This window comes from Candida theae, assembly GCF_024610275.1.
Source record: "Candida theae strain CBS 12239 chromosome Unknown scaffold2, whole genome shotgun sequence".
In the NCBI taxonomy this organism is placed as follows: domain Eukaryota; kingdom Fungi; phylum Ascomycota; class Pichiomycetes; order Serinales; family Debaryomycetaceae; genus Lodderomyces; species Lodderomyces theae.
The window spans coordinates 143,187-158,484 of record NW_026261438.1 but is presented as its reverse complement, the minus strand read 5'-3'; the positions used below and the strand labels follow the sequence as shown (position 1 = coordinate 158,484).

General features: G+C 40.8%; 9 protein-coding genes across 9 annotated transcripts; 3 read left to right on the top strand and 6 right to left on the bottom strand. All coding sequences in view use genetic code 12, as the record gives it.

The window, feature by feature from the left end:
* Positions 1 to 370: 370 nt before the first annotated feature.
* KGF57_003002 (uncharacterized protein) lies at positions 371 to 2,023 on the bottom strand (the record flags this gene model as incomplete). The annotated part of the gene is made up of 1 exon (XM_051752377.1): positions 371 to 2,023. The coding sequence occupies one exon, from the start codon at positions 2,021 to 2,023 to the stop codon at positions 371 to 373; it is 1,653 nt and encodes a 550-aa protein (XP_051608439.1).
* A 680-nt stretch (positions 2,024 to 2,703) lies between these two features.
* SDC1 (Sdc1p) lies at positions 2,704 to 3,141 on the bottom strand (the record flags this gene model as incomplete). The annotated part of the gene is made up of 1 exon (XM_051752376.1): positions 2,704 to 3,141. One exon carries the CDS (start codon positions 3,139 to 3,141, stop codon positions 2,704 to 2,706), a length of 438 nt encoding a protein of 145 aa, XP_051608438.1.
* Positions 3,142 to 3,307: 166 nt separating this feature from the next.
* Positions 3,308 to 4,030, top strand: KGF57_003000 (uncharacterized protein; the record flags this gene model as incomplete). Its single annotated transcript, XM_051752375.1, has 1 exon — positions 3,308 to 4,030. The coding sequence occupies one exon, from the start codon at positions 3,308 to 3,310 to the stop codon at positions 4,028 to 4,030; it is 723 nt and encodes a 240-aa protein (XP_051608437.1).
* A 74-nt stretch (positions 4,031 to 4,104) lies between these two features.
* KGF57_002999 (uncharacterized protein) lies at positions 4,105 to 4,995 on the bottom strand (the record flags this gene model as incomplete). The annotated part of the gene is made up of 1 exon (XM_051752374.1): positions 4,105 to 4,995. The coding sequence occupies one exon, from the start codon at positions 4,993 to 4,995 to the stop codon at positions 4,105 to 4,107; it is 891 nt and encodes a 296-aa protein (XP_051608436.1).
* Positions 4,996 to 5,600: 605 nt separating this feature from the next.
* On the bottom strand, positions 5,601 to 6,505 carry ZCF22 (Zcf22p; the record flags this gene model as incomplete). The annotated part of the gene is made up of 2 exons (XM_051752373.1): positions 5,601 to 6,135; positions 6,207 to 6,505. 2 exons carry the CDS (start codon positions 6,503 to 6,505, stop codon positions 5,601 to 5,603), a joined length of 834 nt encoding a protein of 277 aa, XP_051608435.1.
* Positions 6,506 to 6,981: 476 nt separating this feature from the next.
* KGF57_002997 (uncharacterized protein) lies at positions 6,982 to 7,878 on the bottom strand (the record flags this gene model as incomplete). The annotated part of the gene is made up of 1 exon (XM_051752369.1): positions 6,982 to 7,878. The coding sequence occupies one exon, from the start codon at positions 7,876 to 7,878 to the stop codon at positions 6,982 to 6,984; it is 897 nt and encodes a 298-aa protein (XP_051608434.1).
* A 1,160-nt stretch (positions 7,879 to 9,038) lies between these two features.
* On the top strand, positions 9,039 to 12,440 carry FGR27 (Fgr27p; the record flags this gene model as incomplete). Its single annotated transcript, XM_051752368.1, has 1 exon — positions 9,039 to 12,440. The coding sequence occupies one exon, from the start codon at positions 9,039 to 9,041 to the stop codon at positions 12,438 to 12,440; it is 3,402 nt and encodes a 1,133-aa protein (XP_051608433.1).
* Positions 12,441 to 12,915: 475 nt separating this feature from the next.
* On the top strand, positions 12,916 to 14,127 carry KGF57_002995 (uncharacterized protein; the record flags this gene model as incomplete). The annotated part of the gene is made up of 1 exon (XM_051752367.1): positions 12,916 to 14,127. The coding sequence occupies one exon, from the start codon at positions 12,916 to 12,918 to the stop codon at positions 14,125 to 14,127; it is 1,212 nt and encodes a 403-aa protein (XP_051608432.1).
* A 51-nt stretch (positions 14,128 to 14,178) lies between these two features.
* Positions 14,179 to 15,078, bottom strand: KGF57_002994 (diphthine synthase; the record flags this gene model as incomplete). Its single annotated transcript, XM_051752366.1, has 1 exon — positions 14,179 to 15,078. The coding sequence occupies one exon, from the start codon at positions 15,076 to 15,078 to the stop codon at positions 14,179 to 14,181; it is 900 nt and encodes a 299-aa protein (XP_051608431.1).
* Positions 15,079 to 15,298: the final 220 nt, after the last annotated feature.

Genomic DNA, 15,298 nt, shown 5'->3' with positions numbered 1-15,298 from the left:
GACCTATTTGAGAAGAAGAAAAAAAAAATACCAAAGAGGGGGGTTGGGATTGGGGTAGGGGCAGTTTTGCCCCATATTATATCTATCGCAGTTAAGGATGAAAAAATTGTGGATGCAAAAGAAAAAAAAAGAAAGGAATTACATATACGATTGTTGATCGGCTCGCGGAATTGACAAATCTTACGCAAGCCCTCAAAAACCCTCACAACCGAAAAACTGTGGCTGGTAAACTACACCGCCGCATGTGAATGCTGGACCAAATGTGTCCCTCTTCGTAATGAACCATACAACTCAGCAAAACACTGAACCTGCAAGATATAAGCAAGCTCTTGTTTTTCACATGTTGATGCGCTATTTACAATTTGTATACTTATAACCTCTCCACTTGTAACGGATTACCACTGTTTTTGAAAATATTGTATCCCCAGAATCCAACAACATTCAACAATCCAACTCTCCAACCATTAAACAATCCCAATTGTTTCACCTTCTGGATCGTAGTAAGTTCTTCCCCATCCACTGACGAGCTCACACCATTAAACTCCACAATCATGTTCTCTTCTGGCTTCACAATTGTAATAACCTTCTTTTCATCATGAACTTTTGGTTCCAATAAGAAACGAACCTGCTCTTTCCGCAACAAGTTTTCAACTGGCAACTTGACAAAGAACTCACCAATCAGCGAAAGCAAATTGACAAATGTGTAAATCGTAGGCGATGAGTAAGCATCAATATTGAATTTGATGTACAACAAATATGGTGCCATTTTTCTGAAAACACTGGTTGATAACTGGTACAATGTGGTGAAAAAGATGATTGGCGTGGGTGGATGCTTCAAATAATATGTTGGGAAATTCCTAATCGATTCTCTAAAGGACCTTGTATTTTGAACAACTTCTTCGGCAGCCTTCTCCAATACATCCTCTTTATTGGAAGCTTCATTAGTCAAGGCAAGCGAAGTTGGTTGTGTGATCATGAACTTGACACGTATCAAATCCAACGGAATCATCACCAACCCGGTAAGCACACAAGCTGAAACTGACAACCACAAAGATTTGAACGGATCGTTCGAATGAGTCAAGTCAAGAAAGAAGGGGTCTGGAATACCCAAAAATGGCGATACAAACCCGGTAATGTAAGCTTCAATCATATGAGTCAATACTTGATAAAGGTACGATGCATTAACACCTCTAAACAAAGCCAAGAAAGAATCCTTGTTGGCGATTGCAGACATAATTTCTATAGTGTGCAATGATTTTGGCTGGATTTTGTACACCCTGAGTCTCTTTTTCGTGCTCAATCGTTTGATTGGCGGTGGCACAAACTTGTCAGCGGAGACTGAAGGTGGAGCTGGAGTTGGCGGCTCATAAGTAGTGTTTGGATTGGCCCACACTTGCAGATCACTTTGTGGTTGGAAATAATCAATTGGTTCATCCTGCTCAGCAAAGCCAAGTTGTTGGTGATGATGTTGGCCCAATGGTTCAGGGCCCGCACTCCCACTCCTCAAAGATGCGTTAGATGAAGATAATGAGTGGGTCAGATCCAATAATCTCTTCAGTTTCTCCTTGCCATCCTTCTTTTTCGCGTTGAAATTGAATTTGCCAACTTGTAAAACCAATCGAGTGATTTCCAACGGTTGTGCAAGCAACACTTTAACGTAATCTTTAAACATTGTCCAAAATAGATTCTTTAACAACTCAAGCATATTGTTGACTTCGAAATACTCGCTAAACTCCAAATCAGATATAAAGTTCTTGTCCCCAGCAACTTTGTTAGACTGTATTCCTACACCTCCCTGTCTATCGAACGCTCTTCGTATTAGCCCTGGTGACGATCCAAAGCTGCTTTCACTCACTTGCTTTTCTATAGCATTTGAAGATAAGTTTGCTGTTATCGGTTTACCTGTTTTTGTATCAATTAACCCAACACCCTTTTTGAGGATGACTGAATAGCCAGCATCAAAACTGTCATGATCGTAGTATGGCCTTAGTTGTTCTGGTCCAAGTTTCGTGTTAGATGTCATTTGGTGTGTGTGTGTGTGTGTGTGTGTGTGTGTGTGTGTGTGTCTGTGGAGGATGAGGGGAGATTGCGGAAAAAGAGCAGTGTTGTATAGTCTAGCTTAACTTGAGATGTTTCACGCTGATTGGGATTATATGAATATTGAGTACGACACGACCTTTTAAGCTTTTAGCATGAAAAGCGGTCTTTACACTCAAGACGAGTCCTTGAATACTATAAATATGAGACTAGTTTGGAGGTGGAGGAGTAGGTCTGTCCGACTTCAAAACCACCCAGACTTAGTCGTTTTTTTTTTCTTTCTCCCGAAGCTAGTTATACGCTCTTATGGGTTTTGCTTGATGCTGTTGGTGTTGGTTTTGAAAAGGTGGTTTGGAGGAGAGAGGTTGTTTTGTTTTTAAAGGAGCCGCCCTTACTGGTGGTGAGCTGAAATGGTAAAACAGGTTCAGCATGTTTTCATGTGCCGGCCTGTAGTATTTTGCTGGTTACTCGCCTTACTGCTTAATGTGCAGTGTGGGAGAAGAAGAAACGCATTATTTTATTTTATCATTTTTTGCATTCCTACCATATGTTCCAGAATTCAAAAAACAAAAGAGGAAAAGGGATCAAAGTAAGAAAAAGGAACTTTTTTATACTTTTTTGTTTTTATATCTTTTCTATATATTATACGTTTACATAGCTCTCTCTTCAATTGTCACTTTTACTTGATTGCCTCTCCTCATTTGACCTTCCAATTAAGAACTCTCCGAGGTATTTCAACGGGTCTTCCGGTTTGACTTGCCCAACTTCTTTCAATCCGTCCAACAAGTGTTGTGTCAAGTGTTGATTCAAGTACCTTCGTATTGATGACCCGCCCACAATTTCTTGCAATGGCGGAAGATTGGTATCACGAGATATTGGCTCTTGCTTGACCTGTTTGGTTTGTAATTGAGGAGTTGGTGTTGTGCCTCGTGGTGTACCATTGACTTCCTGTTTTATAGGTGGTTCTTGTGGTGGTTCTTGTGGTGGTACTTGTAGAGGCGCTAGTTCTTGTTTGACTTGCGTATTGGCTGCCTCTTGCCCAGCTGCGTCTCCATTGACAACAGGAGTACCCTCCTTTTCCTGAACTATATCTGAAATATTCATCTATGAACCGAATGTAGTGATATCTGTGCCAAGTGAGTCAGGATGTTTTACTGCAGTGTGTGTGAGTTCACAAAATTATTCCAAACGAAAAACTACAATCCAAAAGTCACTCTCCATCACTTAAAGCATTAATCCCCACCAACCAAGCAAATAACCCTACATCGCCATGGACCCATTCAATGAAGTTAAAGACGACGCATATGCAGTTGTGCACAGATTAGAAGCACTAATATCACAACGGATATCAGGACATCCACCAACCACTGAACAAACACAAGATTTCGGCAACAATTACGAAGAGTTGCAAGAGATGCGGGATGACCTACAAAGTGCCCTAGAGCAAAGTGCTAAAAATCCATCCCAGTTCAATCTAACCAGTACCGATATTTCTGAACGACAATCCATCTTGCAAGACCTCAACCAGCGGATATCGCAGTTGCTGCAATCATGGCACAACAGCAGCAGCAGCAGCAGCAGCAGCAACAACAAGAAGCAGTTGCGTGATGTGACTTCCATGTCGAATCGAATAAGTCAGGATGACGACGGGAATCCATTCAATATCGATACAGATACGGGTGGGGGTAATAACATGACAACATACCAGCAACAAGAGTTGATACAAGAACAAGATGTGCAGTTGGATGATATACATAAAACAATGATGAATCTAAACCAACAAGCTACAATGATGGGGGATGAGTTAGAGGATCAGGGGTTTATGTTGGATGAGTTGGACTATGAGATGGACAACGTGGGGAATAAATTGGATAGAGGGATGAAGCGATTGAATGTGTTTATCGAGAGGAATAGAGAAACGGCTAGTAATTGGTGCATTGGTGTTTTGGTAGTTGTGTTATGTGTATTGTTAGTCTTGTTGATTGTTGCATGATACAAAAGTAACGGAGATATTTTAAAGCAAATGAATTCCTGTCTTTAACTACGTACTCCAAAATATTATAAAACTTATCCATCCAAAGCGTATCCCATATTCACACCTTCAAACTCTCTTGCCAAATCAACCAACTTCAGTTTCAACATTGCCAAGTCCAGGTTCTTTGGCTGTAAACGAGGCAACCATTCAGCTACACCATGCTGCAAAACTCCCTTGGCTCTAGCTTTGCCATATTCAACATTCCCATAGGATCCATGTAAAGTCAATCTCTTATTCTTTGACGAATACGCAGCACGATGCAAGATATTGTTGTTATAAAACACAATATCTCCAGGTTTCAAATTGACAGTAACTTGACCAGAGATAAACTCCTGTCTTCTCGATTCATCAACAGTCTTGTCTCTTTCCTCTTGTGTACGCACTCTCTTGTGAGATCCAGGAACTGCAATAAGACAATCATCATTAGTCAATGCCAAATTAAATTGAGCGCCAGCGAAAGGGTACTCCAACAACTCCTTCGCTTCCTCCTCAGGTGTAACGTCCGGTTTGATTGTATCACGATGCCAATCCAACTCGAAATCAGTCAATGGATTAATCAACATATTCAACAACTCCATTGATATTTCCAGTTTTTCAATTTGCAAAATATCCGAAACCAAAGTCAAAATCTTGTCGTTGGCATAAAGATCATGGAATGGATACGATAATTCACCCAAGTCAGGATGAAGTAAACCGGAAATTCCCCAGATATCAGGGCTGAAATTCTTGGGCCAGGGTGGGAATTGCTTGCCTCTGGTTCTTACATTGGGCCAATTTCCAGCACGTGCATAGTCGACTAAATCTTCACTGGCTTTAGTGTATCTGTCAATTTCTTGATGCGTTAAAAAGTTGCGAACAACGGTGAAACCTTGATCCTCGATTTCGTCGTGGTGTTTGTGTGAAAGAGTGGTAGGGACAGGCATGTCTTTTCGATTCTCGTTAAGTTTTGTAGTATTGATGTTTGGATGATCTTGACTGGGAGAAAGTTTTGCAGTTCGTCTGAAGCTCTAGTACATATACATATATATATGTATAGCTTGGTTTGGGTTTTGGAGTGGGGTCCGGGTTATGAATACCTTTGCTTTGATGGCGATCGTGGAATTGCAATGTGGAGAACGAGGTACTAAATTAGGAGAGGATCAACACTTTGATTGCAAGGTGGTGACATTCGCTTCAATGACGCAATGGAAGCTAAACTATCTCAACCCTTTTGCTTCCTGGTAAAAGACTAAAATTGTTATTGTGGGAAGAAATGCAACATCATAACATTCTTCACAAAAATGTAATGTTGCATCTTTTTTTTTTTCTTTACCTTTGTGGGACACATACGAGGGGTTTGAATCCCGCTTGTAACCGGCGTTCAGTAAATATGCTGGGTAATGAAGAGTAAGTGGATAAGGAGATAAAGCTGATGTCTTCTTGGTAAAGAAGTAATCAAAAGGCTCTTACAAAAACTGTCCTAAACATCTGATAGTTTCATAAATCCTAATTGAAGAATATTCGATAAACAAACACACATATCTCATAACTAAGTCAACAACACGTTCATGTTCAAATGACCCACATCATCCATAGCGTCTTCATGTTCGTTATCAAAGTCCACCAATCCAGCCAGCACACTCTGCACGGTTTGCAGCAACATTTGCACCCGCGATTTCTCAAAAGTTGCTCCTTCAATCTCATCTCTAGTTGAAGAAATCGGTAGCGTCGTGATCAAGAGTGCTGGATCAAACGATAACAATGACGTATCGTATTTCCAAGCCGGGTCAGTGACAAGATTTGTGCGAGATGCTGATGATGAGATTGGTGTCGGCGATTTTGTAGAAAGTGATAAGCTCGCTGCACCGCTTGGGGTAGTTGGCAACGATTTGAGACTGTCTGACGCTGTTGACTGAGTGGTCGAGTATGCTGATGATTTCGCAGTTAGTGCTCGCTTTGTGGCGGAACCACTTTGTTTCGGTGCCCGCTTACTGCCAGTTTTTTTGGACAAGTCTGGCCATATACATTCTTGGTTCCTCACTTGGCACGCTAGGCATACGGGTGATGTTTCGTCACACTTCTTCCTAAACAAAAGGGGTTAAAAAGTTAGTACTCCATTTTTTTCGATATCATGATAATGCACAATTATACATACTTTCGTTTGCGACAGTTTAAACAACCGGTCTTGCTACGGAACCTTGTTCCTATGATGTTGTGCTGTTTGACTTGTTTCTGCTTAAAGTCCGAGTGTCGGGACACTCCCGGAGTTGAAGTGATTTTGCTCGATTTAGATCCTTTGGTGTAAGCGTTGGCATTGGCGTCGTTCATGGAGGTGATAGTGGTGGTAACGTCTGCCACTGCAGTCTCTGAGGTCAAAGTGGCTAGCGGAGTTTCAGGAGGGGTGTGTTTCCTATTAATATTTGCGAAGGAAGTAGCATCAAATATTGAAAACATGATTATTAATGAAGGATTACAGTCGATGGTTGTGTGTTTCGCCTATATTGATGTTTTGTCCAAGTGTAAATGAAAAAGAAATACAACCGTGTCTTCCAAGTATCAAAGCATAACCCTGTGTAGTTAAGCCATAGGGTTGTATTGGATTGTATTGGATTGGATTGGTCTGACTTGAAAAAAAGAAAAAAAAAAAAATAAACAGTTTCAATACCTTTGTTAGTGAGGGGAAAAGGTGAATTGATAATTTTTTTTGACTCTGGTAAATGTTATCCCTCAACAATAACAAGATGTAGATAAGCACAATAATGGTAAGTATTGAAAAAAAAAAAAAGAAAAAAATATGAAGCGGAATTGTATTTATCCACAATCAACAGTACATTTCCAACACTTTCAGTTCTACAAACATTAAATTCACACACCTACGTATCCAGTACTAAGCAATATACTCAAGCTCCTCTTCTCCAACATCATCTCATCTACTTCAAAAAACTGTTATCCAAGTGCAATTCCATCTCATATTCCGGTTGGAATTCAGTATACAATGTTTCAGGATCACCATCATGATGTTCGCAATAAGCAGCCTCTTCATCACCAATCGTCTTCAATGACTCTCCCGGTAACAATGCCAGCTGAGCAGCCAATTGGATCTGGCAGGACTTTTCCAACAATGTAAACAAATATGCGGCCTCATCCACTGTGGAGCCGACTGTTAACAAACCGTGATTTTGTAGAATAATTCCCTTGCCATTACCCAAAGCAGCGGCAATCTTTTTACCTTCTTCGGCTTCCAAAGCCACACCTCCAAAATCGGTGTAAATTGCATGGCTGTTGTGGAAAGTACAAACATCTTGATTGATCATGTCCAATTTCTTGCCCAAAGCTCCAAAAGCTTTACCATAGATGGAGTGGGTATGGCAAGCAGCATTGACATCAGGACGTAATTTATGGATTGCAGAATGAATAGCAAACCCCGCTGCATTCAAGGCTATTTGGTTACCATCAGGTAACAAATTTCCATCCTCATCGACGTGAACCATATCACTGGCTTTCATTAACCCGAAATGCTTTCCCAAAGGGTTGATCCAGAATGTGTCAGGGTCTACGGGGTCACGTATTGAGATATGTCCTGCAGTACCTTCAGTGTATCCCTTCCTTGCAAACACTCTGAATGCAGCTGCCATATGTTGCAAGGCCCATTGTCTTTCTTCTTTCTTATTGGTAAACTTGGGTACTGGAAATGGGTGAGCACCACCTTTAGCAATATTGTGTGAGCCTCTTGTACCCATATCATATCCTCTGGAAGTGGATGTTTGTGTGGCGCCGGTGACAGTGGCAGTAGCAGAAGCAGTATCTTGTTTGAGTGTAGGAGACATTGTTGATCGGAGTGTCGGATGAAGTGGAAAGGGGAAAAAAGGGTTTGGAAATGAATGTAGGAGAATATCAACGTTCTTCCTCTACTTCTTCTTCTTCTTCTTATATATATATATATATATAGGTTGGTCATGATCAAAGACATTTCAATAACTTGTGGACAGGTACTGCATGTAACTATGTACTAGCGGAACAATTACTTAATTGGGATGAGCGATATGTCCGCTAAAGTGAAGCAACAGCGATGCGCAATAATTACATTAACTGAAGTTAATGCCGTGCACTCAATCAACGTGGCACGGAGGAGAACTTAATTCCAGTAAACCTAGGTCATAGCACACCTCAAATGGTGTTGATATGCGCTTGCTAGTGTGACATATAAACTTGCGTTGTTACTCTGATGAGTATGTTTAACCAATAGAGAAAGATCTAAACACACCAACAGCAGAAGCAGACTAATCAACGACGTTATATAATCTGATCGATTATCCTACGACTTTTTTCTTCGTACAATGTATAGTCTACTGAGCCCAACCAAGAAAGATGAAACTTTCATAATCTTAAAAAGTTATTTAACTTTTTGTGCATTGTTTCCAGAGTCTTTTGAGACATATCGTAAGTTGTTACAAATTTGAGAAAAGACCAGACTCTAGATGCATGCAATTTAAAGTTGTGGAGTAAGCTTTTTTTATTCCTCAATGTAACCAAACGATGTTTCTACCAAACATCAAACAACTGTGCTCAATACCCTCCACTTCCCCTCCCCCATCCACGACCACATCAATTAAGAATATAGATCACAGTGAGTTACTTTGTATATAGATACATACAACGCACAGACAAGGAGACGGGTGTGACACTGAAACATAAGAATCAAAGAAAGAAAAAAAAAAAGAAATTCACAATTTTGTAACTTCAGAGAAATTGGTAGCAACAGTGAGAAAGAGAAAGAGAAAGAGAGAAAGGCGGATGTAACCAGGGTTTCTTCATAACAGCAGTTTCCCGAACCTACAGATACCATTCTTATTCCTCTTCCACAGAATACAAGCCTGCTAGTGTCACCAGGAGGACCACAAAAGGCTCCTTACATACCAAGCGGAATCGCATCTTACTGTTGTTTCAACAGTTTTACAAACGGAATTTTTCTCAGCTTATTTCCGTCATGGCGTCTATTGGTGAGCAGCACTACAGGATCGAAACGACGGCTTCTGCTCCTCCACAACAACCTCCAAAACGTGTCCGAAGGTTACCACCAGAAAAGAGGCAAAAAGTGTCGACTGCTTGCGATTCATGTAAAAAGAGGAAATTCAAATGTACTGGATCTAATCCATGTGACTTATGTGTGAGAAAAGGTTACGAATGCACGTATACCGTTGTTGACAAACGTTCGCTTAAAAGCGAACGTCTATTCAAATTGAGGGAGCAAAAAAGGATACAAGAGGAAATGGAGGCACAGCGCAGATTGGGACAGAAACAGCTCGAAACTGGCGACAGGTCTGATTATTCACAGACGGTGACTTCGGTACAACATTCAGAGCTTCTACCTCAACAACAACAACAACAACAACAACAACAACAACAACAACAACAACAACTGGTTCACCCTTACCATGGACCACAAGGTTTTCATCTTCCCATTCCTGCTGCCGGGACTACTTACGTTGTTCAACAACAACAGCCTTATCCCAATCAGCAAGTGACACCACCAGACGCACCACCGTATCATCTGCCGCTACAAAATTTGCAACCCTATCAAAAAGTACCACCCTCTCAGCTGTTTCAGGCTTCACTTCCCCCGCCACCAACACAGATGTATCAACCACCACCTCAACTGTATCAACCACTAGCCCCGCATCTTCCTCAAGGGCCACAGAACTACCACATGGGAGCACAATTACCACAACCACAACCACAACAGCAACAGCAACAGCAACCACAGTATCCATATTATGCCCCACAACATCAGAGGTTATCCATTTCAGTTTCTCCTAAAAATCCACATAAATCATATCAGCAGCAGCAGCAGCAGCAGGGTCAAGGGCAACAATCAAGTTCCCATCTTGAAACCAATCCAATGTATCATACCGGCTCTTCCTCATATCAGCAAGTTTCTTCAACTGGCGTAAATCCCGATAATGGTTTGAGGGGACTTCTAGGGTCTCATGGAGGTATGGGATCGTTACCGCCCTCGCAACGTAAAACACAAAGAGACTCTTCCAGTGCTCACACCCAACACCCACCACTACAAACGCACTCAAGTGAACCAGCTTATTATAGTAGTGCATCACAAGTGCCACAATTTGACCAGAGTCATCGCCCACCATCTTTTTCTCAGAGTGAAAGCTTTGAGCGGGAAGAATCAAGGTCTGGCCCTCAAGCAGGGTCAAACGCTGCCAAATTCCAGACAAAAAGTCAATCCGTTGCACTGGTGGAAGAAGCCCATCAGCCAGGGCTGAAGAGACCCAGTATCCTCACACCAGACTCACCTGCATTATATACTATTGATAAACCGAGATCCAACTCGATTCCCAAGTTTCTTCAGCCGTTACTTTCTTTTCCGCTGTCACTTGACAAGGAAAAACATGCTGGCGGCTCCAAAGTAGCTCAAGACATTGGTGGTGCTAGTGGTGAGAATGCGGAATCAGCTACGAGAAGAACACGCAAACCAAAGGTTTCTGCTCTGACCAAATTGAAGAGTAAAGCTGAATCAAATGCAATTATCGATGAAGAAATTGCCGATGAAGTGGGGAACGAAGTCGATTTACTGGAGTCGAAAGATGGTGTTTCCAATCAAGCAGGTAAAAGCTGCATTTTGTTGAACGACAAATCGGGTACATTCAGGTACATGGGTGAAACAAGCCCACTTTCTGTCTTGTACGAAACGAGAAACATTTTTTACCTGTACGTGGGGAAGACCAAATTGACGGAAGATTTACGTGGGTGTCCCGTTGTTGATAAACCCAATGAGATTAGGGCCGAGGTAGTGGTGCATTTACCCTCATCTCGAGAAAGAAATGTCTACATTGAACAGTTCAAACGGAACATTAATGACACTTTTTTCATTTACGATATGGACAAGTTTTGTCGTGAGATTGTTGACCCAGTGTATCTTGATCCTACAAATGTCGAAAATCAAACAAAACTAGTTCAGTTGTATTTGGTTTTGTCCATTGGTGCAACGTATTTTGCTTTCAAGAACAAAGATCCCGTGGCTGACTTGGGGGCTCGTTATTTTGAATCGGGTCTTTTGGTGTTTAGATCGCTTTCCGAAGATTCAGAAATGTGGTGTGTGATTACCCATTATTTACAGTTCCACTACTATCAATCCATATTGAAGAAATCAACCGCATGGATTCATTTGAATTTGGCGATAAAGTTTGCTCAATCACTCGGGTTGCATCGTAATTTTATTAACGAGCAATTCTCCAAATTGACTGATGAGTGTGAGTATAGAAAACGAATCTTTCGGAGCCTCTATTGCAGCGACCGAATCTCCTCGGTTTTTATTGGCCGACCATTGGCGATAAATGATTATGATTGGGATGACCCAACAAGATACAAGCAATCAAAATCGTTGATTTCATCTAGTCTCAGTTTCAATGGTAAGTGTCAAATTGAATTGACGAGAATCAGTCATTTGATTGGCAAGATTGTTGCCAATTTCTACCAGAATAGAATAATTGATATCGATAGAACTAAGAATTTGGCAGTTCAGTTAAAATTGTGGTCCAAGAACCTAGATCCATTACTTGCAGTAGAAAATTTGTTTAAACCACACGGAATCCCGCATGATGAGGATGGTGGCAACACTCAAATTGTTTTGATGATGCATTTGCTACAATTGTTCGCTATTATGTTGCTTTGTCGGCCACTTTTCATGTACGATGCTGTATCTCATGTCAATACCGCTTTCCCCAAAACCAACACCTTGAAGGACAAGTCGACTTCGAGGCAATTCATTCAAGCAGCTACAAAAGCGTCGATTTTGGCTATTAAGTTGATGAACCATTACATCAGCACCACTTTCAAGGAGGTTAAACGAATGGAATGCTACATCATAATAACGTGTTGTTTCTATAGTTCCATTTTCATTGGCATCAGTGTTTTGAATGGTAACTACCAGTTCGAAGCTGAGGGAGGAGAGGATGAAGAGTCAGTAACTTATACTGAAACTGAAATGATGAATTTGTTGCACAACGCAGTACATATCTTGAGACACTACTCAACTTGTAACAAAGGTGCTGAAAGGTATGCTGAAATCGGCTCAGACTTAATCGGCGCCTTGGCCAATAGACACAAACAGAGAACGACAAGAACAAGTGCCGACGAAACAATCAATACCGGCGAGAGCAATGCTAATTCGGCGACATCACTTGCCGAGGTAGACGAAGTGTTCAACTATTTCAACTTCACAGATGATGCTAATGCACAAGATTTGCAAAATTTGATCGATTTTCAACAATTTTTCGTGTCACTGGATATAACCAGTGGCTCTATTCCAGATTCTAGTAATATGCCATATGATTATGGCAATTATGATTTATTTTTTGGTGATAAATATTAATGGGGGTGTTGGGAAACTTCTTGATTTTACACGAGCTGAGCTGCTTCCTTGGGGCTCGTATGTGGATGTTTATATTATTCAGTTCTTTTTAGGTGCCTTTTTTTTTATATATGTATTGAATGCATGGATCACCTCAGCGGTGAAGACTAGATGTGGCCAAACTATTGCCTAAGAATGAGCGCTAAGTTAACATGTGTCTCATTTTATTTCTTTTTATACTGTTAGGACCAATTATACACTGCCTAATGGAAGAAAGCAAATTGCGCTTTCGAATTTGGTGAAGTGTTTTTTCTCTGCATTTTTTTTCTTTTTTATTTTTTTTTTTTTAGATCGCAATAATCTGGATACGGCTCGAACATTCCAATTTTAAAAAACTTCTACATCCCGGGCGTTTATTATTCCTATAGCTGTGGCTCCCTCACTGCGCCTTCCATAAACCCCTCCATTAGCATTTTCCACCGCATCTGGCTCCGAAATGATGCAGCTACACCTACTACTATTTCCATCAACGATTCTAACATTCTTTTTCTGGTTTTTAAATCCAGTCTTGGCATCCCCAGGAGATGACTTGTATGCATTTACGGACTGTGTTTACCAGTGCGAACAAATAACGTGCTATAATAACCACTACTACATTGAACAGTACGAACGAAGACAAGAATTGCTAGATCAAGGCTATGAATTGAATTACTACAACCCGACTTGGCAATTTGTCGAGATGCCCTTGCCGTGGCATTTACGATTACTAGGATGGACGTGTGAGCTGAATTGTGATTATCAATGTACGCGAGTGATTACCAATGAGAGGAAAAAACACGAAGAGGAGATTTACCAGTTTCATGGAAAATGGCCATTCTTGCGTGTTTGTGGAGTGCAAGAGTTGATGAGTGTTTTGATGTCGTTGGGCAACTTGATTGTAAATTATCGATATGGGTTTAGGAAGATCTGCCCAATTATAACAGATAAGAGTTTACCATATTCGCTTCGAAAACAGTACCTTCACACATTTGTGGTCGTAATAATTACCATGCTTGCTTGGACAGCATCAGCAATTTTCCATACACGAGACTACCCAGTTACTGAACATTTGGACTATTATTTAGCGGGAGCGACAATCTTGTCCACCTTCCATGCGTTGGGCTCAAGAGAGTTTTCATTGCACAAACGTGAAAATCAAATTTACCAATGGGCATTTTCCACATTGTGCATCTCGGCATATGTTTACCACGTTCAGCGATTGTACCGAGACTGGTCGTATACTTACAACATGAGAGCCAATTTGACTCTTGGCGTTTTCCAAAATATATTTTATTGCCTAATTGTATTCAAGCTATATTCGCGATACTATTACCTTGAACAAAGCACGAAACAAACTAATCAAAATCACTTGAAGTACATCGATTTCAAAAGAATTCTTTTACCCAGTTTCTACTCCGCGAGTGCGAAACTTTACGCATTGTACCCGTTGTTGTTGTGCACTATAGTTGTGTTGGGGTCTTTATTGGAGATTTTTGATTTTCCGCCAATCTGTTACGATTTGGTCGATGCCCATAGTTTATGGCATTTGGTTACCATCATACCTCCTTATATGGGCTGGTATGATTGGTTGGTGTGGGACATTAACGAGAACGTATGGCCAGACGTGTTGGAGGAGGAAGAGACAACCGGAAGGAAAAAAGCCGAGTAGAATAGTTCATTGGACTGAAGTTGTCAATATTTATTCTTATATACATTGTAATTAATCATTCAAATCTTCTTCTGGTGGTACGTAAGGCGGTGGCTTGAAAAACTCTTGATCCTTTGTCACAGCAGCTTTGAAGCTTTCTCTATCATTTACAAATTGGTACAAGTACTCCAACTCCAAATCATGAACTTGTCTACCCAACATGACCATGGTATGCAACGGCTCTCCAGAATCGTATTCACTCAACTCTTTTAAAGTACCAGCTTTGAAGCTCTGTGTAGGAGCACCCAATCTCAGTATGGCAACACATGGAGTGTTTTCAGTATATGCTTGCTCTTGTCTCAACTCCTCGACTTCAATCAATTGGCTGGCCGCAGTGGCAATATCCATATATCTAGGAGGTTCATAAATCAACCTGCCTCTTGCCATATTCTCAATACTTTGTTCTTTGACTTTGATATCCAACAATATCAACGTGTGTAATCCAATCTTCCTATTCTCCATAATCTTGTCATAAAATGAATCTGGTTTCCATGAATCAGTGAAAAACACCAACGAGATTGTCTGTCCAAATTGATACAACTGTAATCCACACGCTCCAACCGCATTCATTATCGATGCATTATGGATTGTCTCAACCTTAATTCCCAATTCTCGTGCTCGCAAAACCAAATCAGTATGCGTTGTAGCTCCAAATGGATCACCGACCACCAAAAATGCAATATCTTCCGTATCTGCGTTTTTCAAAATCTCATCACTTCCACTTTCAACCAATTCACGATCGGCAAGAATGATCTCCCTTCCATAATATGATTCAAGTGATTCTTGGTTAGCTGCCATAAGAATTGACGTGTATGCTTCCAAATACACACGTGAACATTTCTTGACAGTTTCAAGACCCCTTACGGTAATATCAGACTCATGCGAAAGTCCCAAGCCTATAAGGTACAACATTGACTTTTGATTAAAGGGTTTGCATGGATGAGGTCTGAATGGGAAAAAAAAAAAAAAAAAAAAAAAAAAAAAAAAAACAATAAATATTTTGGGCATCGTGATGCTGAGAACAGATGGGATATACAAGTAGAGGCGACCTCAGCCATTACTAACATAGTGATTGTTATCTATAAAACACTTACATATCGATAGTGGTAGGCACTGCTTTGTCGCCGACATA